This window comes from Diabrotica undecimpunctata, chromosome 4 (genome assembly GCF_040954645.1).
Source record: "Diabrotica undecimpunctata isolate CICGRU chromosome 4, icDiaUnde3, whole genome shotgun sequence".
Classification (NCBI taxonomy): Eukaryota; Metazoa; Arthropoda; class Insecta; order Coleoptera; family Chrysomelidae; genus Diabrotica; species Diabrotica undecimpunctata.
In genome coordinates, this window is record NC_092806.1 from 62,199,457 (window position 1) to 62,225,362 (window position 25,906).

Consider the following 25,906-nt stretch of genomic DNA (forward strand, 5'->3'; position numbering starts at 1 on the left):
CGATGCATGGAACCGAATAAAAAATCAATCGATTAAAGACTTAAAAAAGAAGAGAGACAATTTAATGTCGACATACAGAAGGCAAAAAACAAAAGTAGAGACCTACACAGACTGTCACGGACCGTAGGAAGAGCTCTGTCTGCGGTACGTTGCCGTCCGTGCTCATCAGCTGTGCGCTATGATCTGTAGAATCGCCGATCGTGGGAAGCCGCTATAAGACAGAATCAAGCCGACTGTAGCAGTTATTATCGTCCTGAAATGTTCGGAACAAATAATTTTAGACCATGGCCTATGCCTATATTTTTGGAACTGGAAAGTAATGTACTAACAAAAAGATAAAGTAAAGAAAGATAAGAAATTTAGCAATAGAGAGATAATTTAATCTAAATATGGAGGCTAAAAAAGGTATAATTCATTACAAAAAAAAAACATTAAAAACCTGACGAAAAATGCAAATTATTTATACCCGAATTTGAAAAAAAATAAACAAAGACAATACAAAAAAAAAATATTTTCAAAGCAAAACACAAATTTTTATTTGTGTTTTTAAACCAATTGATTCAAAATTAAGATAAAAAGAAAGGAAACTGTCTATAAAGATTTAAATAATATGTCGGAGCCAAGCCAAATTTTTAGTTTCTATTTATGGAACTATGTAATCTTCATTACTGTGTAGATAAAATAATGCACGTGCGTGGCTGATAACAGCGGAACATAAGTATATAAAACATATTTTATACTTCTAAATAATTATAATCGTTATTGACAATGGTTATAGTTTGTTGATTGTAAAAATATGTACGATGTATACAAACATAAACATGCGATTGCCACATGGACTTCTAGTAATATGGTAGCTTAATACAATTTGTGCAAGGGTAACAAAGAGAAATTTGTTTTCAGAAGAAGATTCAGTCTAAAAAATGTATGTTTTTCTCGGGAAGACAGTAACGATGATCCCTGAGCGATGCGGTGATCATTCAACCTAAAAGCGTGGAAGGATAATTGCTCGGTATCATTTTTATCGTAGCGTCTAGGTACCATTGGTTGATACGTTTAAACCTGATTAACAAAATAAGAACTATGTAAAGAAACGTATGATTTCACGGCCAGCGTCATGAAATAATAAATTAATTCAAAAGCTTAACAAAATGTTTCTTTAAAAAAATGTAGACAAAAACGCTACCAAATGTCTCTGTCCAGAATATCTAAATTGTTTGATTATCAACAAGATGAATATTATCAAAGTCGTGTAAAAGGGTAATTTTTATTGAAAAATTAACAAAATATTGTACAAAGTATTTGGAAATTAAAAATAAACATTAAATAAAAAACCTTTTGTCTTATACTAAAAAAATAAATATTAAAAAAAATGTGCTTTTGCAGCTTCTTTCCTACAGAATACGGAGAGTTACCCAAAGTGGTACAGAGAGATGTCTTCATACGTTTTCTGTAAGTGAAAGATGCCCTTGTGGTTTAAAAATTCATTATTTTTTTAGTTCTTCTCTCTTATACGGATTTTTATGCAGCCATTTGTTACATGTAACACAGCAAATCCAGTCAACAGTTTTCGACATACTCTTCAAAACATTCAGCACAGTGATATTTTTCATCTGCATTATCATATAGTTGTTTATTTCTTTTACTGCAGAGTTTCTTAGAGGTAGAAAGAGGAAGTCATGGCTGCGAAATATTCGAGACTGGACAAACATGACTGTAGACGAATTATTCCACGTTGCAAAAGACAGAAAAGCTTTTAAAAATGTGGTCGCCAACCGTCGTTAATGGGGACGGCATAGGAAGAAGAAGAAGAAGAAGAGTTTCTTAGCAGTTTCGTCACGATCTGCAGTTTTGGTTTTTTCTGTTATTTTTTGTTTTTTACTTTGATTATATAAATCTGTACTTTTCTTGTTTTTCTGGTCTGCAGTATCTTTTTCCTTTTTTTCTCTTTTCGCCAATATGTTCTCGGGAGAATTAAGTACAGTAGCTGACTGTTTTTTTTTATGTAACGATATAGGAATTTTTGGAACAGGCCTAATTTCTTGTAAAAATTTACTCGGTGTTATATCATCGTCATCTAACATATCTTTTGAAATACTTGGCTAAGTTTCTGGGGTAGTATCTCTGCTTGATATTTTAGAAATTTCAGTAGGTTTCTGATCCAGTTGGTCATTTGTTTCTATAATTCCTATCTGCTCTTTTTTTTCTGCTAAATGGTAATTTCCTTTATTGTCTTGACTATTTAATATTAATGCATCTGAAATTGCTAAGAAATGATCAGGTATAGCATTCTGGTCAAGTGGAAATAAAACTGTGCTTTCAAATCCGGATACTACATTTGCAGCTATAGTAGTACGACACCAAGGTTTTCCTAGAATTTCTCCCAATTAATACTGGGATAGGTTTCTGTTGGATGATTGAGCGTCTATGTATTAGTTTCTTGGTTCCAATAAGCTTTAAGAGGACCGAAAAAACATCTGTCCAAAGGCTGCATTGCTTGGGTACAGTGACTTGGTAAGCATATTAATATGACATCATTTCTTTCTACAATTAGAAGCATTTCAACATCTGAGCAATGTGATGAGTGCCCATCCATTACTAACATGCAATACTAAGCTTAAATATGAGTTCTAACCACGAAACAACTAAACATCATACACAGCAACTAAATTTAGCACATATTTTTCTGAATCAGATAAGATTACCAATCTTCTAAAAACATGATGTTAAACTTAGGGCTACAAAATTATATCTTACCAAGTTAATTTTAACACCAGCAGTTTATTTACTTTCGAAAACTGTCAATCTGTACCTACAAACAGTAATAGACTAACGGACTATGTGACTCCGTACATTTCAACAGTTTGTTATTCGGGATATACCTACCACGTGACCTGCGGCATCTCTCCCCAAGCGGCATCTCTCCGTACTTTATCGTATAAGAAATTTTTCTCAACTCTTCCTCACCGAACAGCTGACATATTAGGAAAAAACAAAGCGACAAATTATTGGTGGATTGAGCAGAAAAATACCCTTTCCAATTTGTGTTTGATGCAAAGGACAAAACTACCTTTAAATCTATAGTTTGATACCAGAAATACAACCCAGGTCTTACCTTTTTTCTACAAATGACTGAAAAATGAATGAAAAAGCAACTTCGAAACAAAAGAAAAAAATTTCGAAAATAATATATTCCTTACTGGGCTAAAGAAAGTAAATGTCTATATTAGAACTCCTTGATAAATAAATATCCCGGATAAAATAGCCAAAAACTACATCTTAGAAAGCTATATTTCTCCAGCATGTACTTCAACAGAAAGGCAGAGAAAAACTCCTTCAGTTAGCCCTAATCAGATATCTGCCCGAATTCTTACTCTTTTTAGTTAGATAGATAAGGACCATAACAGAGTAAAAAATAATAAACTAAATGTACTAAAACTGATCATTAAGAAGTTCCAAGTTCTCGACTGTAAAGAAATATCTAGGTGTGTTAAGTGTTGAAACTGTGATTTGGGTATGGGGTTCAAAAATCTTTAATGAATGCTTGACCTACAGCGGCCTTGTCACTCAGTGGGTTAAAATTTTCTTCAATGCCATCTTAGAAAGAGACCCCCCTAACAAATTAAAAAAAAATCATCGCCGTTTTAAAACCTGGTAAACTTTAGAGTGCTGCTGCCAGTTACCGTCTATGGCACTCTTGATCGCGAATATAAGCTACTGGGGAAATTGATCCTAAATCTTGGAAAACAATTGAGTAGAACAATCGTAATTTAGAGCTGGGTGTGACGGCACAGACCAGACTTTTAGCTTGACCTCCTTTATAGCAGCAGGACTTCCAAAGTGCTAAAACACCTCTACAGTTTTCATAAACCTAACAGCCGCTCATGGTACTGTTTGGACAGAAAAGCTTATATTTAAAACTAGATAGTAGGAATAAACGACAGACTTACTCACAATCTATTTATTTAGTAAGCGACTTAAATTTATTTCTAAAGTAAAAGCCATATAAGAAAACCGGTTGGTAATTAGGAGATGATCAGTCGTCATCAAACAATTTTTAAAATTTAAAATTTAATTCCAATCATTTGAAAAGTAAATCATTTAATTTCATATATTTTATGTTCAGTAAGAATTTTTGATTTTGTTCTGTTAAAAGCAAACCAAATGAATATAATATTTTGATGTATAATTTATTACATACTATAAAATTAATTTTATTAATGACATTTTAAATATAGTAATCTTTTAATTTACTATACTATACTATAACTTTCTATATAATATAATCTCTCTCCTATGACGCTACAGCCTACGCCAGGCCCTGTCATCCCTTTCCATGGCTACTCTCCTCCAGTTATCCACTCTCATTATATCTTTAGCATCGCTTTTTACTTCGTCTATCCACCGCTTTCTTGGTTTCTCTACTGGCCGACGTCCCACCATAGTTCCATTAAGGATTCTAATTGGTGTTCTATTATTGTCCATTCTTATAAGGTGACCTGCCCAGTGCAATCTTTATATTTTTACATAATTTGCTATAGAGGATTCCTTGTTATATTGATATGACTCGTGGTTGCACCTGATTCTTCACATACCATTGTTGTAGATGGGCCCCAATATTCTTCTCAATAACCTTCTTTCAAAAGCATTAATACGGTTTATTGTTTTTTTGTGTCATGACCAATGTGTCTGTGCCATATGTTGCTATTGGTCGTATGATGGTTTTATATATTTTGAACTGTACTTCCGTATGGATGTCTTTGCATATAATAAATAACATTTTTGACGATTGACCATTTACGTAAATGTAATTCCCACTAAGATATGAAATAATACCAGATCATTTTATTTCTAACCATCAAGAAAAATGTAATATATAATAACAAGTATGAATTTAATGGTAATACGATCTTCACAGATATCGCCGACGCAGTACATATTTCTTTATCCTTAACAGCCTTTAGATAACATGAATCATTTTTCAATGATATGTGTGGATTTAACCTTATTTTTCTAATAACAATATGTTCTTGCAAAGGCATATTTTGAATTATTTTTTAAACCTACATTATACGTCACAAAAAATGATGTTAAAACATGTTTGTTAATAAATTCATTGTAAGTATGAAATGATATATTTTATTTCGTAAGTCCTATTTTAATCAAATAAATCGAAAACTTGTTGAACAGCGCTGATTTACACAACAAAGCAGTAAAATGGTATACATAAAGATGTTGTAAAAATATCCTTCGCTTAATTGGTCTACTAGTAATAAAGTTATCAGCATTAAATTGCAAAGCGGTCTTCATAATTGGCTTTAACTATATTTATTTAGTAAGCGACTTACATTTAAATTTCTCAAATCACGTAAATTAAAACTTCATAAAGAATGGAATTTAAAATATGTGAATTAAAATTTCACACAGAACGGAATTTATAAATGCTACATCTCAACATTATCCTGCTTTATCACAACCCCGCTCCTAAATATTTAGATATTACGATTATTAAGAAAACAACGTTTTTGTCATTTAAAGTTTATTAAAAATAATGGAAATGAAGAATTTTCCTGATATACTAAATATTGAAAAGGGACAATTTTAATTTGATGTGCTTTTTGTTGAAAAAAAGAAATTTTAAGAACTTCAATAGCGAGTATTCCCTCCTCTGGCAGTGATAACAGCTTGCAAACGACGAGGCATGCTTTGGATCAGATTTTGGATCACATTCTGCGGAAGATTATTCCATTCTTGCACCAATATGTCGCGAAGCTTTCTCGAAATTCTGGGGACCGGTACATGACTCCTTAAACGTCTCTTCATCTCGTTCCAAACATGTTCTATGGGATTGATATCTGGACTGCGAGCAGGCCAAACAAATCGTGTGAGTTGAATCTCGTCAAGATGTCAGGTACCTAAGCGCTGTCAATGTCCCATTCTCGATAAAGACTAACTCCGTGCAAGCGTCAAACGATATGCCTCCCCATGCCATATCTGACCCTCCATCAAATGGAAGACGCTCGGCAACAGATGCTTGAGCATATTTCTCGCCTGGATGTCGCCACACTCTTACACGTTTGTCTGAGCCCGTAAGACAGAATCGATTCGTCGGAAAACAATGCACGACTCCAATCCTGCATTGTCCAAGCCAAGTGTTCTCGTGCAAAATTCAATCTGGCAGTTCGGTCCAGTTACTCTAGTTCGAGAAGATAAACCAGCAGCATGAAGTCGTCTCCTAACTGTCTGTTCACTTATGTTTACATTTCTCACTTCTTTCAGATGATTTCGAAGCGAAACTGCCGTGACCGTTCGGTTTCTCAAAGCACTAGAAACGACAAAGCGGTCATCTCTAGCTGTTGTAATCCTGCCTCGATCTGAACCAGGTCTTCGAGTAAGCAGACCGCTCTCCTCGTACCGTTGCCATACTCGTTGCACACTCGAGAGACTTACACCAACGTTTCTTCGCGCTGACCGTGGCCATCTTCTAACGCCGCCACAACAGAATTTATGCTCATTGCAATAGTATTTCCGGTTGAACCGCAGTAATGCATTGGTTAGTGATCAGTATAGTAGTGTCTGGGGGCTCGTGAGACTGGGACCTCGAAAGCCCTGAAGAAGACATCAAAGAGGGTGTCGAAAGTTCGGCGCAACGATAACCTAAAGTAAAAAAAAGTAATTAAAATTATAAATAAACAAATATAAATGATAAATAAATAAATAAATAAAGCTTAAAATGATACTTATTATAATCAAATACGTAGTTGGTAACAATAAAGTGTACTGCTTGATTTTCTGTAGTTTACTTTAATAAATTATCTTGGAAAAGAACCTAAATTGTCAACGTCAATGATACACTTATAGCAGATTAAAAAAAACCGTCCCTTCCACAAACCGTATTCACTGTTTCATTCTTTTATTTATTTTATCAGGTATTTTTGGGGCTCTTCTTTTGTTTTCTTGTTATTACCTTTTATATTTCAATTTTATTTCCAGCTGCTGTTGTTTTACTTTTGATTTTTTGTATAAAACTGTCCAGTATATGTACACTCATATTTGTAGAAATTTTGTTTACCCCAAAATGTTACATTGGCTTGAGAGATAGATGAAATTTACAGTGAAATTATGATTATATTTCGGTGTTTCGTGTATAATATCAAACTTTTTTTCTAATTTTTTTAACTTTACTTTCTACATAAATATTTAGCAAGTCACTTTGTATATGGTTCAACCTATGTACGTTTTTTTTTATTTAAGATACTTCTCGTATTTCTTTGATTGGCCATGGTTGTCAGGGAAAAATTTTTACCACGGCACTCTGCTTTAAGACTGGCATACCATAGCCACAGCCGCATTATTAAACCAGTAAGTTTAAACGTCTTGGCCGATCTCTGTCGACGCCTATGATAGAAGGCCGAAGTTCTCGCTTAGTATTAACCCACCCACGGTATCGGTTAGCTCCCAGAGAATCGGCAACACCGCTCGGCATAACCGATATTGTGGCCGCACGGAATGGAGGAGAGAACGAGCTTCAGTCGGGTCAAACTTCCCCTACGCCCCCCACCAACGAGGACTACGTGCCGTTGTTTCTCCCACAGGCAGACAGTTGAACGTCGTGTTCGAACGGAGAAGTACGCGTCACACGGAGAGTGTGTTCTCAACTGAATATATAAATCTGTCTGTTTGGGATTATTATGCTTTCAAGTCCGCAGTGTTAACGTAATTTTGTATTCTTTATGTTTACCCACAAATGCTGGGATATACTTCCTACAGGTAATTTCGTTGTTTTTTTTGACAAAATCTTAGTTTTCGGAGATGTGAGTTAAAGTTGTCGGAATTTGGTGAAGTGAAAAACTGGATTCAAGGATTTAGTTCCTGGATTAATTTAGTGCCATCAACAAAAATAAGTGGTTTTAAAAAGGTGTACTGTACTTAAAGGATTAACTATGTGTTTAAACGACTATGGATTTCTAAACAAGGTGTTTAAAAATTGCTGCCTTAAACTTACTATGGATTTAAGTGACTTCTAAGGATTATTGGGACTAAGTACTTGTTCACATAAACTAAACTGTGTAGGCTACAAAATTTTAATATGTAATGTTTTTTCGAATTCATAATTTAAAATAAACGCTTCCTACAGTTAGTATTTATAGATTTTTCTTAAATTATTTTTTAATTCAACATTGTTTTTGTTCATTTTTAAACAATTTTGTAGACTTCACAATAAATGTGTAAAGTGACTTGTGATGAAATCAAAACTGAATACATTGGGACAGTGAAGTGACTACCTATATGGACTCTATTGTGACTTGTGCAAAAGGTATTATTTTTACCTGGATGTTAAAAAGGAAATTACACAGTGATTATAGTGACTGCAGCGATTTCTTGAGAACTTGGATTTTTTCAAATCACTAGTGTTGATAAGTGTTTCCACAAAGGATTAGCAAAAACAAAGTGACAATAACAACATGTGACTATAAAATATTTTGTGCTTTTTCATAATTATGTGCAATGCAAAAAATAACTTTCCTTAGTAAATAAACACTCGTGTGATAAACAAAATTTGTTTTGATATCAAGTGCACACAACAGTTTTATCCACCTATTCCGACAAGTCGTTTGGATACAGTATCTCACATCTCCGGATTTTAGGATATGGACTCTTTCTTTTGCTAGAGCTTTTTGTTAGTTTTCAGATCTGGATGCAATGTATGCAACATTGAGGTAGGACTGTTTTTACATGCTTTGAATTGAACAAACTAACAAGATAATAATTTGAAACGCAAGTATTCGATTAACATTTCAAATGATTGTTAAAAACATGGTTTTTTAAACATTATTTTCAAAAAATGTTATGAATGTAAGTCTTGACTAATATTTTGATAAATGATTTTAATCCAAAACAAAATTTAAAATTCTAATTGCTATAAAGTACAAAAATATCTTTTATTTCTGAAATAAAGACTTAGTTGTCTACCTTATTGACGAACCTTATATAAAGAGATACTTTGGTTTAAAAAGATTTTTCAAAAAATTAATAAATTTGGTACTAAAAGTACCTTTTATTTCAATGATTTTTGCCAATATTGGTTTCTCCAATACTCGTGATATATTTTGAATATTATTTTCCCAAAAAATCTTCTTTGATTTGTGAACATTGTCACGCATTAGCATTTTTTTTTATAAATATAGGAATTATAAATATATTTGGAATAATTTTCTAGAAGTAAACAAAAAACGTGCATAATTATCTCTTTTATCTTTTAGTATAAATTCATTTTAGTAAAAATTCAAATTTTCATGAGGGAAAGGTTTTGATAACAAGATACAATAATTACATTCTTTTGGGAAAATAAAAAAAAACAAATTATTTTTTCAAAAACAGATAAATTAAAAAAATTGACAGATTTTATTGGATGATTTATCCTGGCAGTACTGTCAATATCAAATTTTCTTAAGTGCTGTCTCCTTTATTAACTTTTCGTTGTATTTTAAAGTTCAAAATTTCATTGCGATTTTTCAGTTTTAATTACTTGAGAGTTTGATTTTTTGGATATTGATAATATTGGTAAAATTGTTCTACTGAAAACTTTTAAATTACTCTTTGTGGTTTATCGTAAACATTAAAGAAAGAAACTTAGCATGTTTATCGAAAACTGAATTTTCCCAATCCCAAACAAACCAGAAAAAATATTTTTATATTACTTATGTATGTATCAAATGTTAAATAATTTAAAAACTTTGCAAAAATGTTATCTTTCCATCACATTTTTTCCAAAAATTACAGAAAGTTTTTTTGATGAAATTTTTAAAAATAATTTGACCTCAGAGTTTCGTTAAGTACTAACTGAACTAAATAAACTGTAAAATAATGTTCAAATTCAATTATTTTTTACTGAAAATGACAATTTATTGTTTCATTTAAAATGTCTGTTCATTCATCCTAGCAAGGTATCATGTATCAATTAATCATTCCCAAGATGATTACTATATTTTGGATAAACTATATCTTATTAAAAATATTAAGAAAAGTTAGAATTTATAGAAAATTAACTGTTGTAGTATTGTGTATAAAATCCAAATATTTGTTTAGCTAAATTAGTCACAGATCTGTCAATTTTGAACAATGACTGTTTAAAAATGAAAAACATAATTTTATTAGATAACTATTATGGAATAGAAACTATACCAGGAGATGGCATTTCTTACATTAATTTTTTGTATCTGTTATTTTATGATATGATATGCCATATTTTTTTAAATGCCAAAAACAATTACATTTTTCAGCTTTCTTGATCTGGTGAATTGTTATGACTGAAATGGTCAGTTTTCACTTAAAATTTAACTCTCTTCTGAAAAGTATGAAATGACTTAAATAATTATAGTATAGAAATATATGCCACTTATTCTAATATTGTTCACAAATTCTGGGTATAAAGAAAAATGTTTCTTAAATATTTAAAGGTGATTCATACTTTTTTATTGTAAATCATGTTACAATCAACTAATCAAAGATACATTTTTCACTTTTACTACATTTCTTAAAGCCATTATTTAAATCTACCATTACTTACTTAATTCATTTAACATTTTAATTGATTCTTGTTTCATATCAAAAGATTATTCTTACCAAAGTACTTAGTAGCTTTCACATAAACGAGTATTGTACATAGTGTTTGTAAGATGCAAAGATAATAATTCATTTATACCTTTTATCACATTCATTGGAAACTGGTTAAATATTTATATGTATACACCAATTACATTCAAATTGGTGGAATTCATACTGAATAATTTGATGAAACTGGACTCAGCTGTTCAGTGATTTTAATTCAAAAAGTTGAGATTTTAACAAATGTTTACTTTGTATCTATTAAAATTTATATTCAGTGCTTTAATATGGTAATGTGGATCATTATTTATTATAAGCTTGCTGGAATTTGTTTGTGTCTGCAAATGACATTATTGGTTGTCTGTAACTTTTTTTCCAGTATTTATTATTTTAGTTCTCTTGACATTCTGAATGTGTGTATCAGTTGCATTTCAACTAATTTTATTTGTATATCCAAGAATATGTTAGATATCAGCAGCTACTGCATGTAGATCAAAAATTAAACTAGAAATAAAAGGAAGACAAGGAGCTGTGAATTTTAGAAATACTGTAAAGTCTATAAATTATGACAGTTTTTTCCATTTTTTTTTAAATTATTATCTTTTAAAAAAAATGCTTGAACTGGCAATGTTCTTTTCAGTTTCCCTGTATGCCACAATGTTTCCCTGTAACATGGTACGTACTACAATTCTCTGAAAAGAATTCACTGTGTATACCAAATCTAATATTTATGTCCTTTTCATAAATTCCACCTGCAATTCATTTCATCTGTCTGGTGATACTTTAACATATATTTTGAAAGTCATACAGATGATGAGTTTATTTTTCAGTTTATATTAATAATTAATATTAATTGTATGCTAATAATACTTAGTTCTTTTTATTATTTCTGTTTCATTAATTTATTTTACTGTTCATTGCATAAAAATATTAGCCAGAATGATCTAGTGTACAATTTTTATGCATAATAAATAACATTTTAATTTTAGAGGGTCTTAAAAAAGATACTTACTATAAAGAAAAGGTCTTCGTAAAAATGGCAACACTGGTTCATTACACAGCACACATATTGTATACTATATTATTATTTCTCTATCTTATTATACATGTGATCCATTGGCTTTATTGTAATGGAGAATCATTGAAATAAATTTCTAAATTATCTTCAGATACTAAAACTGTAAATCTGGTTTAAACCAAGTTTTAATTGAGAGGCTCGAGGCTAGTGTTTACAAATGCTCATAAAAGGAGTAAAAATTGCATTCATGTTTTTAAATAATCTGCCTATCCTTTTTATTATAATATCTTTCCATAAAACTAATGTGTTGTCTTGAGAGTGAAATAATTATATCAGTGTTCTATGTAAAAGAAATGTGGGTACATGAAAAATATCCTGGCTTGGGAACCTGAAGTAATGTTCCCCATGTAAGCCATGCAAAACTACAGCCAAGAAGGTTCACATAGCCATTATGGTTTCTAGCGTTTAGATGAACCCTAAAGGAGAATGATCTCCTTGGTGCCTGTTTCCTGTAATAATTTTCTTCTTCCAGTTTTTTTTTGGGGACTTAATTCCCTTTGTACTGGGTGATTCATATGTCTGCATTCAATGTGGCTTAATGCTTTTCCCTTTTATCACATTTTAATCCCTTCATTTTTTCTTTTTATTGTTACTGAACTTTCCTGAAGTATGGTGCAAATGAATAGTAAGAACCATACAAAAAAAGAAAGGAGTCAAGTACAGTAAAATAAAATAGGTACATCATGGTATTTCTAAATGAATGATGAACTGGATCTTAAAATAATTTTGGCCCATAAGAGAAAAGAATATGTTCAAATTTAATAATATATGCTTAAATAATACAGTTGAAAAGAGCTTGAAATATTATAAACGTGATTATGGAAACAGACTCAAATTCAAATATTATATTTTAGTATAAAATTTTACTTATAAGTACTTACATACCTAATCAAAAATACAAAGCAAATATGAACATTCTCAAATATTTTATTAATCTCCTGTATATTTCAGTGAGTATTTGAGAAAGACTATCTAAGTGGCTGCTGTGACTTCACTGTCAAAGTTTATACTCCTCATTCTGACAGTGCTTTTCACAATGAGATTATTAAATAAGTAACACTGAAGGATAAGGCATTCAACTATATTCTGATTATTGTTCAAATTTATACTTAATTTCTGTTAACTAAAATTATTACTGAAGGTTTTTAAACTTTTGTAGGTACTCTACCAGTTGCATACATTGTCAAATTAACACCTAGGCCTAGCTAAATGTTACAAATTTTAGTAATGAACACAATTTTTCTTGCTTTAGGGATTGGACAGGACCGGGAGCTGGCGCCCAGCAGCAGTTGTCGGTCGTGACCACGGTGTGGGGAGTGAGCACTACGACGCAGTCGGGCCCCCACGGGGGCGCCTATACGGGCGGCCCGACGCCTACCGCTAACCCCAACTACATAGGAGCTCAAGGAACTGCAGGCAAAGTGCAGCAAGGAGGTTATCAAGGAGGATATAGACAGGGTGTACCTCCAGGGTGAGTACTTTTTCTTTGATCACAATTTGGGTATCAGTATAAACAGTACCAGCACTTGTAACTTTGTTTCTTTGTAAATTCATAGTCCTTCCACTTGCCTTGGCAAGTAACTAATCCAAAAAAATGCTTGAATGTATTATATAGATCTCTGTTTCTATGAGAGTCAAATTAAAATTCTGGTTTGTGACCTGCCAACCCTGCCTATTTTCTTGCTTATTATCTTTTTATTAACCGAGTCAAAAATGAGGTCGGTATGGTCTGTCAAGCTTCGCTTGCTTCTTTCCTCACGATTTCTTATGAGTTTCAGTATTACTGATGTTGATTTCGTTTTCATCTCCTCTCAAGTATCTTTTATTTCCATGACCGTTATCGATCGTTGGATACGTTAGTCGCTAGGGCGACTTTATTGACAGTAGCTCTAAATAATAATGTAGTCGATTTTCCCTACCGTTTTAGATTTTTCAGCCATGATATGTTCTTCGTCTGCTAGGAGCACGTTTACCTTAGATCTTTCCCTCAATGATCAGATGCAAAAATTCATATTTTTGCATCTCCTCATTTCTAACTGTCTCGACCCAGCTCATTCTTAGTAGTCGTCTGTATGCTCACATCTCAAAGGCTTCCAAGCGTTTAAGCATAGCAGTCCACGCTTCCACTTCATACAGTAGCACTGGAAAGATATAGCAATGTTGATACTACTGTCAAGATACATGAGTTATAGTCTCCCCTCAGCTATAGTGCCCTGAAATCCTTTCGTGCTCATTCTTTTTTATCAAAACCTATTCCTATTTCGTCTCCCAGCATTAAGTACCTTAACTAATTCACTGTGAATATGTAGATTGCTTTCTTAGGCCGATATAACCTTTAGATCCTCATAGAGACTATAACGCTTCTCAAAACGATTCATACTAATATCATTCTTTGAACTTTTTGCTACTTGATTTTTGTGTATTTCTATAGCTTATTTTTTTTAAGCATTTTGATAATGATTTGTCCAACATATTTCTATGGATCATATTATGCCAATTATTTTTTCATTTGTCTGCTGAGATGATTAAAGAAAACCAACAATATAACCAAAAACTAATTTTTTTTATAGATTTTCTTTCCTTGGTGTTTCCTTCCATTTTTTTCGTTTGTTTCCTTCATCATTTGCATCTTCTTCACACCTTCCTTTGTTGTGGTATATTTGTAGCATGTAAAAAAATAAGATTAGGTATCATCAAATTAATAAATACATCAAAACAAAACTGCCTCAATATTGTCAACAGAATACAAGGGCAATATTTTGGTAGAAAAACATTGTGGTCAATAAACCTCACGTGTGAATATGTTACACAGTATTGTGGTGATTAATAATATAAATAATTGATACCAGAAAAAATATTGTTTAAAATGGCCTTTGTGGGAATTTTATGGAAACTTTTATTATTTATTATTCTAAAACCATAATGCAGGAATCAGTTTTAAACGAGTTTACGTAAGACGGTATTGAAATTTTCATGGAATCCAATTACGCCATTCTATTAGTTCTTATCTTTTAGGATAAGTCTCTAAAAGAACGAGTACTGTTAAAATCTGACAGAATTTTGATCACTTACTTAATACAATTTGAAACATTATCAGTCACATGAACAGTTTTTTTAGCTACTTCTTTGTCCACAATGTCGTTGTTTTTTTGTCTCCCAGTAGAACATTAAGCTCTGCTTAGAGAATCAACCAATCGCCGAATGGAGGCTTTTACTTACATATTTTTCTATTTAATTGGATTTGTTCCTAGCATCATATTTGATGGATATATACCAATGTTTTGATTACAATTTTGATATAATATATGAAAACTGCCTTGTAATGAACATTTATAGATGAATGCATAACGACAAATTCACAGAAAACGAACCAGGATTTGCAATTTTTAATTATATATTACGCAATAACCGATTTGATTTATTTGAAAATTATTACGTAAAAGCATAAAACTTTAGCAACCTTATTTATACTCCTATTATTTTTCAATATTTATGACTTGAAAAAAAAGTGATCGGATCTATAATTGAATCAGTCAAATTGAAAAGGACACAAGTCCATTGATTAAAATTCCGATTCATTTCATTATTTCCGCATAAGTCCAGGACTCCTATAATTTTCAAACTAACTTCAATTTTTTTTGTTGGACTTTTATGTTGACTTGTTGTATATTGATGTGTCCTTTTCACAGAAAACATATAAAATGCTCTAAGAATTAAAATGACATCAAAAAGTGATATTTAAAAAAATATATGACATTCCTTTTTTGTAATGAATTGGATTTTGGGTTTTTCGATATCCCGGTGAATCCACCATTTTTTCTAATCTAGTAAAATATTCAACTTTTATTATTTAATCAAGTTTTTTAATAGTTTTTTCTAGTTTATTGCAGTATGTATTGTTACAAAAAAAGAGGGTGCTAGTTGATCAACCTAATATTATAAAATAGTATAGTGAAAATATGGGTGGCGTATTGGGCAGATGAAAATATCAACCACTATAGACTAGCGATCCATTTCAAGAAATGGTATTTTTCCATAATAAGCCAAATAGTGGATCTAGCAGACCAAAATGTCTAGCAATTGCATATAATTAATATTGGTAAAATGGATCATTTACGGAATCGGTACGTGACAAGAAAAACTGAAAAATATAACAAGAGATATAAACAAAACAAAGAACAACAGTAGCTTAATTAAATAAGAAAATTACAACAAAATCAGTAAAGACTGAGAAAACTGTAAGAAGTAGAAATAAAACGACTTTTTACTGCACTACAGAATATCGAAACAGCTGAGCTGGTGCAGGAAGAAAACGAAATAAAAAAAAGTAAAAAAATATAGGTACAATAAAAATAATAAAGTGGATAGTGGAATAGGTGAATTAATAGAAAGGTTAAGAAAAATAGAAGCAAGGAAAGGAAACATAATTGAAGGAATAGAATACAAAAACCCATAACTCGACGATGAGATCTATAATGCTAGTGGCAAATATATATAAGTCTTCATGCATCAGTTGTAGATACGTTTTGCATTGGCTACAACAATTATCTCGTTCACATATCAAGGATGATTCAGGTCCATTTATTTTAAGTCATTGTTCTAGTCAGTAGTTTCTTGAAGGCATCCTTGACCGATTGACTGAACAATTATTAAAAGCGTAAATCATTTTACTGATATAAACTTTCTCATCTTGTATCAAAACAGTGCATATCATAGGCGAAATCATCGTCCCATTAATTTGTTATTGTTTTTTTGTCCCGACTGCATACGTTAACACAGTACGTGAACGAATAATTGTTTATGCTGGTGTTTGCACCAACCTTTAATGGCGGTAGTTTGGAACTCTCAATAACAAACATGGGTCCGTGAATACGAGTAGACAGACAGTACTAAATGAAAAATAACAATATTTGCGAAAATATTGATTTGTTTACTTTTACATTGCCATGCAATATCCTGTAACATTATTTTTAGATTTTTAGTAATACAGAATTGGAATGAGTTCGAGAATATAAGTGAATAAAGATCATTTTTGAAGTATAAAGTCTACCGTTTATTTATGACAAAAAATATTCAACCATGAAGGCACGCAAGGTTAAAGGCTCTCATTCTAGTTCGGAAAAAGTGAGATTTTGATTCAAATATGGAGAATTTAAATAAAAGTGAAGTAACTAGCGTATTTCAATACCGAATTTCTTTTGTGAAGTAACATTCTGCAAGATCTTGAAAATATACATTTACTGTTGCTGTCACGTCTTCAATTTATCCAAAACTTTTTTTATTCACAACACAAACTGAACCAAATTTGTAACGATGAAAATGTTAAATTTTTGCATCAAAAATTTTTTAATGTTAATGTAGTCGATAAAAATAATACCTTTGAAATTTCAAACCTTTGATTTGGGTTCTGAATATTTGTAGTTATTACATATTCTTCTTCTTGTGCCTATCCGTCTTGGATGCTGGCGACCATCATGGAAATCTGTACTTTGCACACTGCTGCCCTGAAAATATTTCTGGTTTTTATGTTGAACCATGTACGTAGATTTTTCAGCCACGAATTCCTTCGCCTTCCTGTTCTTCCTTCTCGTTATTTCTACTTTTCCTTGTAAAACTAATTGCAGCAATCCATATCTTTCACTGATCCTCATGAATTTTGACTGTTTTTTATTGTGGTTAACAGATTTTTATAGTATTCTTATTAAAATGTCCTGATGAGTAAGTGGTCGGTATAAAATATCTTTAAGATTCGACGATAAAAGCACATTTCGACAGCCTCATATTTCTTACAGGTAGAGTCTGTGAGAGTCCACTACTAACCGCCGTACAACAATATAGGAAAGACATAATATCGTAGTAATCTGATTTTTATGGGTATTGAGTTGGGTCCCAATTTTCATTGACGTTCGTAACAAGTTAAGTCTAGCTATGTTGTCACTCTCCCTATTAACTGTTCACACTGATTCGTCCAAATTGCTGTTCCTTCTTAGAAATTGTCATACATTTTGTTTTCTTAATGCTTAGTGAAAGTCCATATGTCTTACTTACTTCTGTTATCCTATTTATTAACTCCTGGAGGACTTCATAACTGTCAGCGAATACCGCCGTGTCGTCCGCGTATCTTGTGTTAATAATACATTCACCCTCCCTACCTACCTACAACACCCTCTACTGCTTCTCGAAAGATTTCCTCAGTCTATGTATTGAACAGCAGGGGCGATAGTATACATCCCTGTCGGACCCCACGTTTAATTTTGATATTATCGGATTCTCCTACCTTTGTACGGATAGGCGATGTTTTATTCCAGTAAAAATTGCTAATAATTCTTAGATCACAGTGTTCTTTGCACAGTCTATATATCCTTTGATGTCATGATCTGTAGAAATAAGTTTAAAAGATGGTTCATTAAGCTGATAGTCCCGAAATCACTGCAGGATACTTTGGTAAAGCAATAAACGTCGACTTCATCCATGTTCTTGATATTACCCTGCTTAAATATATATAAATATATATTACTTAAATATTTTTGTTAGGCGTTGAATACTGTCGGTGTTAAATAATAGTTTTATGAGTTCAGCATATGCATTGTCAGGCCCAGGAGCTTTGCCATCTTTTAGCTGTGGCTTATGCTTTGCTTGCTTCTCCGCTTCATCTGATGTGATTGTAAGTGGTCATTACATATGTAGGAAGGAGGTTGTTAGGACCTATTATTATCAAAGAGTTTTTGTATGTATTTGGTCCATATACAAATTTTTGACGTGACAACGTCTTAAATTAGGTTGTGGCTCGGAGTCACTCATGAAAAAGTGTAACGCCCGCTCACGTCTGTTACGATGAGTCACCGAACGAGAGAGAGGCCCGCCGGACCGGCGAATGCCTTGCGTCTCTCTCCCACTCAAACATGATCGGTCCGCTGCGCGCGCAGCACTAGAGAATTAGGCGCGTTGAATCGGTGCGTGCTTGTGTCTCTGTCTTTCTCGAGCGTTCTTGGCGTTGGAATACCGAGTTATATCAATAAATATTCTACCGAGAAAAAGACGTTGTCACGTAAAATCTTCGCCCGTAAAACCGACTTTACAGGCAACCGATTTTTTTTGATTTTTATCTGTGGTGATGTTCATCTGTTGAACTGTGTTGATTTCTGAAGACCAACTGCTTGTTTAACCTTTTTATGCATATTAAACGTATTGTGTTTTTGTTCCAACAACTTTATTTTGTGCCTTTCTAATATTTTACCTTCTCCAAACGTGGCTAAACTGTTATGCAGACATTTTTTCATTCCATTCCGCCTCTTATTGAACAGTAAACATTGATATGTATTATTTTTGTTTAGTTCTTTATTAATAAGACAATTTCATATTTTTATCAGCATTTCAGGTCAAACATTTTCAGTATTCCACCTTTTTGAAGTTTTGGTACATTTTTTAGTTTACTTGATTACGAATTTCGAAAAAAAAAACAATCAGATTTATATTTTATATTTCTTCGTCCTAATTCTTGATGTTACAAAGATTGCTTATTTCGGTATTTGATATTTCAATTCTTAGTCTTTTCCCAGATATTGATATGAAGGTTTTAATTTCTAACATTCGGGTATTTATTATTATTAGCTTTATGTTTCTTCTGTATTGCCTCTTGTTTCGATCACATATGCCATTTTCTGATTTGATTACTGTGAAAGTACTAAAGTACCAATCCAAAATATGAAAAATGATCAATTTTAAATTTTATATCCTACTCCAAATTATGATTTTCTGACTTGTTACAATTATTATGGCAACATTCACTTTAAGGAATTCACCCAGTAACGCAGTAAGAATGTCAACCTTCCTTACTTGTCTACAAATATTTGTCTTTACCGTCTTCGAAACGAGTATTTCAAAAATTCAAAGATGATAAAAAGAACCATTGCAATTTGTAAGTCTGTCATAAATTACCGTCAGATCATCACTTGAACGTTAAATCTCACCAATTATATTTAACCCAGACCAACAAAGAAATCATACTTAACCGTACCTCAGGTAGGTAGTACCCGTGTACTTATTTTCAAAACAGATTTACAATATTTTAGAACATTCACAGCTGTTATCTGCCCCTAAAAGCGTTTAAATAGAATATGTCAAAAGAACGTCACAATAGCCGAAATGAAGATTTCTGAGAAGTTTTTTTACCGGGCACATTCAGGTATTTGGTTGATTCAAGTAGTCACGCCTTGAACAGTTGCTGAAAGTGACTTGAGCCACAATATTCGAAACTATCTTTTAGTCAGCTTTTGCCATATCTTTAAAGTTATCGACGCTTTATCAGTGTCCATTATTCTCTTCTGTCTTTTTTTCCTAATTGAAATTAAGAATGTTACTTGCTTTCTTTAACTTTTTGAAGTATTTATTCTTTGTTCTTGTAATTATTATGTCCAAAGCATTGTAAATTTAAGATGTCATAAATAAGCAGCTTCCGAATAATATTACTTAAAAAAGTATTACATGCGATATCATAACTTATCATTAATAGTATCAGTATCTTAATTCTGCAATAACCTATAGACATTTTTGTGCCTCTCTGTAAAAATATGTTCGTTAAATAAATGCATTTAGTTACTGTAAATACCGAGTCTCTTAGAGAAACCACCGCTTCGTTAAAAACGACCACGTGACGTTAGAAATTGCACCTACAATAAGGAAAATAATAAATTTTATATCCGAAATAAATTGCTGAAACCGCATAAACGGTACCCGAGACCAAACTATTTATCCAATTCACCATATAATTCCACAAACCGTTCGCAGCAAACAGTGAATATAACAGCATTATTGTGAAAACTCGTAACGGTTGTTTAGCAAAGTCAAAAAATATCAGTGTATATATATTTCTGTCTAATATAATAATTCACATGAAACCGAGCAAGTTACGACCCCAGGTAGGGTGGTATTTTTGGCCGTGTAGAATACACTATTAGGGTCGGTTTTCGACTTAAACAAAGGTGACCTACTGACAGAACGAGGGGTATGACATTGGGAAAAAAGGGGGTGGAATCGAGTATTGTCAATAAACGCATAGAGAACGTTATTTGGTTATTAATTAAGTAGGGAAGCATACGAGGTGTGTAAGTTAAGTTCTTATATTTTAAAAACATTTTATTCATCTTCATGTAAAACAGTTATGCCTTGTGACAAAAGTTTACATTTATTTCGCATATCTGGACGTGAATATGTTTTTCAGTTGTCTTCTTAAATTGTTCCTTATACATCCTCGTATCGTGCTGTTTTTTATAGTGAAATCAGTATCTTTTATTTTTTCATAATTTTCTTCTTATGATTTACTCATATTTAGGACGTTTTTACCAGTATTTTTTTTCTATATAGGAAAAAATTATCTGGTGATTTATCCAGATCTACTTCGCGTATCACAGCAAAATGGTGGCAATCAAGAAGGTTTGATAGAACCAAATGTTGATAAAGTACGTTCTTAGAAATAATCTAATGAATCTAATGGACTGTAAGAACTGTAGCTTGGTACAGGAACATGTATGGAACTTCTTTTAATATTTATTATCTCATTATTTAATATTTATTAGTGATTGCACAAGATCAAGACGACCTCACCTACATTATGAAGAAACTACAAGAAGAATATACCAAGGCTGGCCTAGATATTAACCTCGCGAAAACAGAGTACCTATCTACAAGTGAAGAAGACATAGAAGATCTACAGATTGATGACAACATAACAATCAAAGGAAAGGATAAATTCAAATACTTGGGGTTTATAATCACGAAAAAGGCAACAACAGAGGAAGAAATTACACAAAGATTAGGACAAACAAGAACAGCAATCCGACAACTTAACTCAGTATGGTGGGATAGACACCTAAATATGAAGACAAAAACACAGATTTATAAAACATTAGTGCGAAGTATTATGACATATTGGGCTGAAAATTGGATCATAAACAAGAAAAACAGCAGTAAGATAGTAGCAACAGGGATGGAATGCTTGCGAAGATGCTGCAGGGTAACAAGAATGGATAGGAAGTAATGACGAAATAAAGCAAAGAACATCAATAGAAACAGACATAATAGAACAAAAAGACTAAAGTGGTATGGACATGTAAGAAGAACTAGCGACAGCAGATGGATAAAGATAACAACCGAATGGAGCCCCATAGGAAGGAGGAAAAGGGGACGACCCCGAAAATCCTGGAATAGTCCTGTTCACTATATCACAACCCAAGGAAGTGAACCCATGAATAGTAATTTAAAAACTTGTATGTGTATATAAATATATGAAGTAAAAGTAGAATGTAATGGCATGTCTCACAAAACAGGAATCACAAAAGGTTAAGGACAGAGCAGGAGAGTTTATGCCAGGAAGAGGGACAACGGATGCCTTGTTTGCTTTGAGACAGTTGATAGAGAAATACGGCGAAAAAAAGACCTACATTTGGTATTTATAGATCTTAAGAAGTACGTAAGGTTCGTGAAGAATACTATGAGGGAGGAGCGTACGCCAAATTAAGGCCTTGTGTCAAATTGTCCGATGGTTTGTATCCCGTCTCTTCACTGAGTCCCCAACTTTTTAATCTTGCTATGGATGTACTGAGAGAGAATGTCAGGGAGAGAGCTCCTTGGTCAATACTCTTTGCGGATGATATCATGTTGTGGAGAGCAAAGAAATGTTGAAGGAGTAAAAGGAGAAGTTGGAGAACTACTATTGAAGACAGAGGACGGAGGAGTCGAAAATGGACTATATATGCTTGGGAGGAACAGGAATGATTGGGGATATCAAATTGCTTGCAGAAAAACTAGGAAGAGTAGAAAAATTTAAATACCTTGGCACTTCCATAACGGACAATGGTACAACAGATCGAGAAATTGCCCACAGGATAAAGGATGGTTACTTTAACTGGAAGTGAATGAGCAGGATACTCTGTGATCGAAAAATCGGAGAAGGTCTGATAGGAAAATATACAAGACTGTGATGTGAGGCCTGCGTTGGTATTTGACGATGAAGTGTGGTCTATAAAGAAGGTTCAGGAAAAGAAGATGGAGATAGCTGAAATGGAACGACGTGATTAGAGTCGAAAGGACTACACGTTTGATCACGTAATACTTAGAAATAAAAACTATGTGGAACTAAGGGTAGAGCTGCTGAGGGAATGGGAAATAGAGGAAAACCGAGAATATGGAAGGACTGTGTGGGATTAAGGGTAGAGCTGTTGAGGGAATAGGAATAAGAGGAAAACCGAGAAGATGGAAGGACTGTTTGGCGGAGGACATTAGAGAAAAAGGTTTAAATGAATACTAGATACTGTTGACAGAAATGAGTGGTGAAGAAAAATAAGGAACAGTTATCCCTGAAAAGGGAAAAGCTGATAAGAAGATACATGTAGGGAAGATTGGGGACAAAACAGGTCCAGAAAGACGAATGTACTTGTAATACATATTTACAAGTCTAGTCCAGTGGCTAAACTCTCTGGCTCTGGGAAATGTGTTACTCAAAACTGAATTATGAACTTCTCCGGAAACACTGGAAAATACCACTATATTAGCGTAGAAATAAGCAAAAACATCAACAAATCGGTTGTAAATTTTGTGACCTCTTCAGGTCAACTTGAGATCAAGAAGCTGAATAATTTACGAAAAACTTAATACGTATGGTAATCATGAAAGAGGCGCAAGCTAACAATTATTGTAATTTCAATTTTAATGACAAAATTGGCGATGGCTGTTGTGAAGACTACATTGGAAAGTTTGGCTTAGCAAGTAGAAAAGGGCAAGGTGATATATGAGGTGAAGACTGCTACAATTTTTTTACTTAACATTGTTTATCATTCTTATATCTCTAATTTTTACTGGGATCAAACCTTTAAGACTAATACCGATAACCTTGTATCAGAAAAAATTTACGTAAAAAAGGCTTGAGACAAGGATGTATTCTCCCCCCCATGCTTTTCAACATACACTCTCAAACACATTTTTCGGAAAGATATAAAGATCTTCAGAGACTGGTATTAGGACTGAATTAACATAAAGCAGTAAGAAATATGGCTTCAACATAAATACAAGGAAAAAACCATAACACAGCAAATCAACTATACATCAATAGAAAATGCAATCGAACAGATTCGGCATTAATTAACAAGAATCTTTATACAAACAACAAATCATGTCTCGTATAGAACAAGCGGAATCAGTTTTTATAAGTATGGAGAAATTGTTAATATCATTATACCAGAACTATTTCTTGAAAGGTGGATGTATAGACTACAACTTATAATGTAAGATAAAGTCGTCATAGAAGTGAAGAACGTAGTAGATTTTCCTGACTGCGTAATCTGCAAGAATGCTTTGGACTGTTGTCAGTGAAATTATTCTGTGCGACAGTATTCTAAAGTTAGAATTGTCACGTTGATCGGTAACCTCCAAGGGAGAAGCTGATCTCGAGAAGAAGACACGTCACGTTTGTGTTTCACCATTAATTACTTGTAATTTTAGTGTCAACGTAAGTCGAATTAAAAAAATATCAGCGTCCGCCACTGTCTATTATATGCGTACATAGAACGAGGGATTGATATTTCGGTTGACGAACGACGAAAGCAGATTGCCAGCCATATAACAATAATGAATTTACCCTTATTGTACTGTTGTTATTGTATTTGTACCTATTCTTTAAAAATGTCCTCATAATAGAAGGTATAACAGCCAAACTTTTATTTTCATAACTGATACGATACGACATTGATAGGGATTAAAGGAAACGATGAATTAATTCGTGTTTCGAGTTTTGTTAAACGGTTTTTGTGGTGTTTGAGGCTGTAAAATATTGTAACATCGTTAGAAAGAATAACAATATCAGTAACTACAATAAATCGTCTTGTACGTATCAATTATTTGTAGGTCTCATTTTTTTTTAACTTTTTCACAAGTACCCTCCAATAAAATACTCATTATATTCCACCATTCTACTCGTATTAGTTTCTTCCACCTTTTTATTTTTTGTTCGCCTTCTAATAAGTTTTTCTAGATTTTTGTAAGGCACTTTTTTATCTATTGTAGGTCGTCTACATCAGATGTTTAATCAGAAATGATCAACGCTCTGCAAGGACTATGACCGTTATACTAATTAGAGCTTTGGCAATATTGCTCTCTAATGTTTAATATTAGAAGAAAATTTGCCTGCCAACAATATTTAATTTCCGTTTGTACAGCATAATTTGCCTATCCTCAAAAAATATTCGTGTAAAAAAATTATGTCATTGTGCTTCCAAAGTTGTTTTTTAAGTTTCTGATATTTGATCAACCATGGATATATGAGTATAAGCCCAAAATAAAACAGCATTTCAGTAAACGATCTTTCATAACTGTTTATTTTAAAATCAATCATGTCGCCATCACACTATTAATCGAATCTATAAAATTCATTTCTGTGTGGTGAATTTGTTTTCATAACAATTTTCAATAGTGTTTCTGGGAGTTTCATGAAAACTAACTACCGAAGATGGATCATTATTCACGGCTCATACAAGTGACTCTTTGAACATTCAAAACAGAGTTAAAGAGCTGCCTGACATTAAGCCATGCGTTGTCATCAGTATGTGCTTTAGTATCACGGTTGTAATTGTTTTATCGATCAATGTTCAAGTTTCAACTCTCTAGAATAGAATGTCGACTAAATAACATCTAGCAAAAACCTTTTTTGTTGTCAATGGAATGTCGTAACTCTTGTTACCATGTTTTTGAATTCTCAAGATCTTCAAAAAATAATTTCTCCTTACAATTTGTTAGTAATAGTATATAGAACACAAAGTGCTCCTCAGAACATACTTTTCCAGTTATTATAACTGTAGAAAACTATTTCACTATGCAGTCGTCTCCCTCCAGTGTAAATTTCCGTGACAATTGATGATCGCCCTCTGCGATGCCTTTTGTTTCGCTCGCTGTTTTTACCCACCGTTTTAAACCAAATGAAAAAAGCTTTTTTTTCCTCTTTGGCTTCCATTCTGCGTTTGTTTCTATTCGATCAGGGATGTACTTACATATAGGATTTATTGTCCTCTTCACAATTTTTTTAATAGCCTATTTGCAGAACTAAAGCGAATATTACTAACATTACTTTCGTGGCGGTCCTAGCTCAGTGGCTATGGTATTAGCTTTTATAAGCCAGACGGCCTGGGTTCTATCCCCGCCGCGCAAGGGCGTGTAAAGCCGCCGGTCCCGGCC

General features: G+C 32.8%; 1 protein-coding gene across 1 annotated transcript in view; it reads left to right on the plus strand.

The window, feature by feature from the left end:
- The first annotated feature begins 7,545 nt into the window (after positions 1-7,545).
- The window catches only part of tna (Zinc finger MIZ domain-containing protein tonalli), a 34,790-nt gene continuing 16,429 nt past the window's right edge, over positions 7,546-25,906 (plus strand). The window contains exons 1-2 of the mRNA XM_072529574.1: positions 7,546-7,770; positions 12,939-13,157. Of these exons, the coding sequence (XP_072385675.1) occupies positions 7,748-7,770; positions 12,939-13,157 (242 nt within the window). The 5' untranslated portion in view covers positions 7,546-7,747. The remainder of the gene's footprint in view (positions 7,771-12,938; positions 13,158-25,906) is intronic.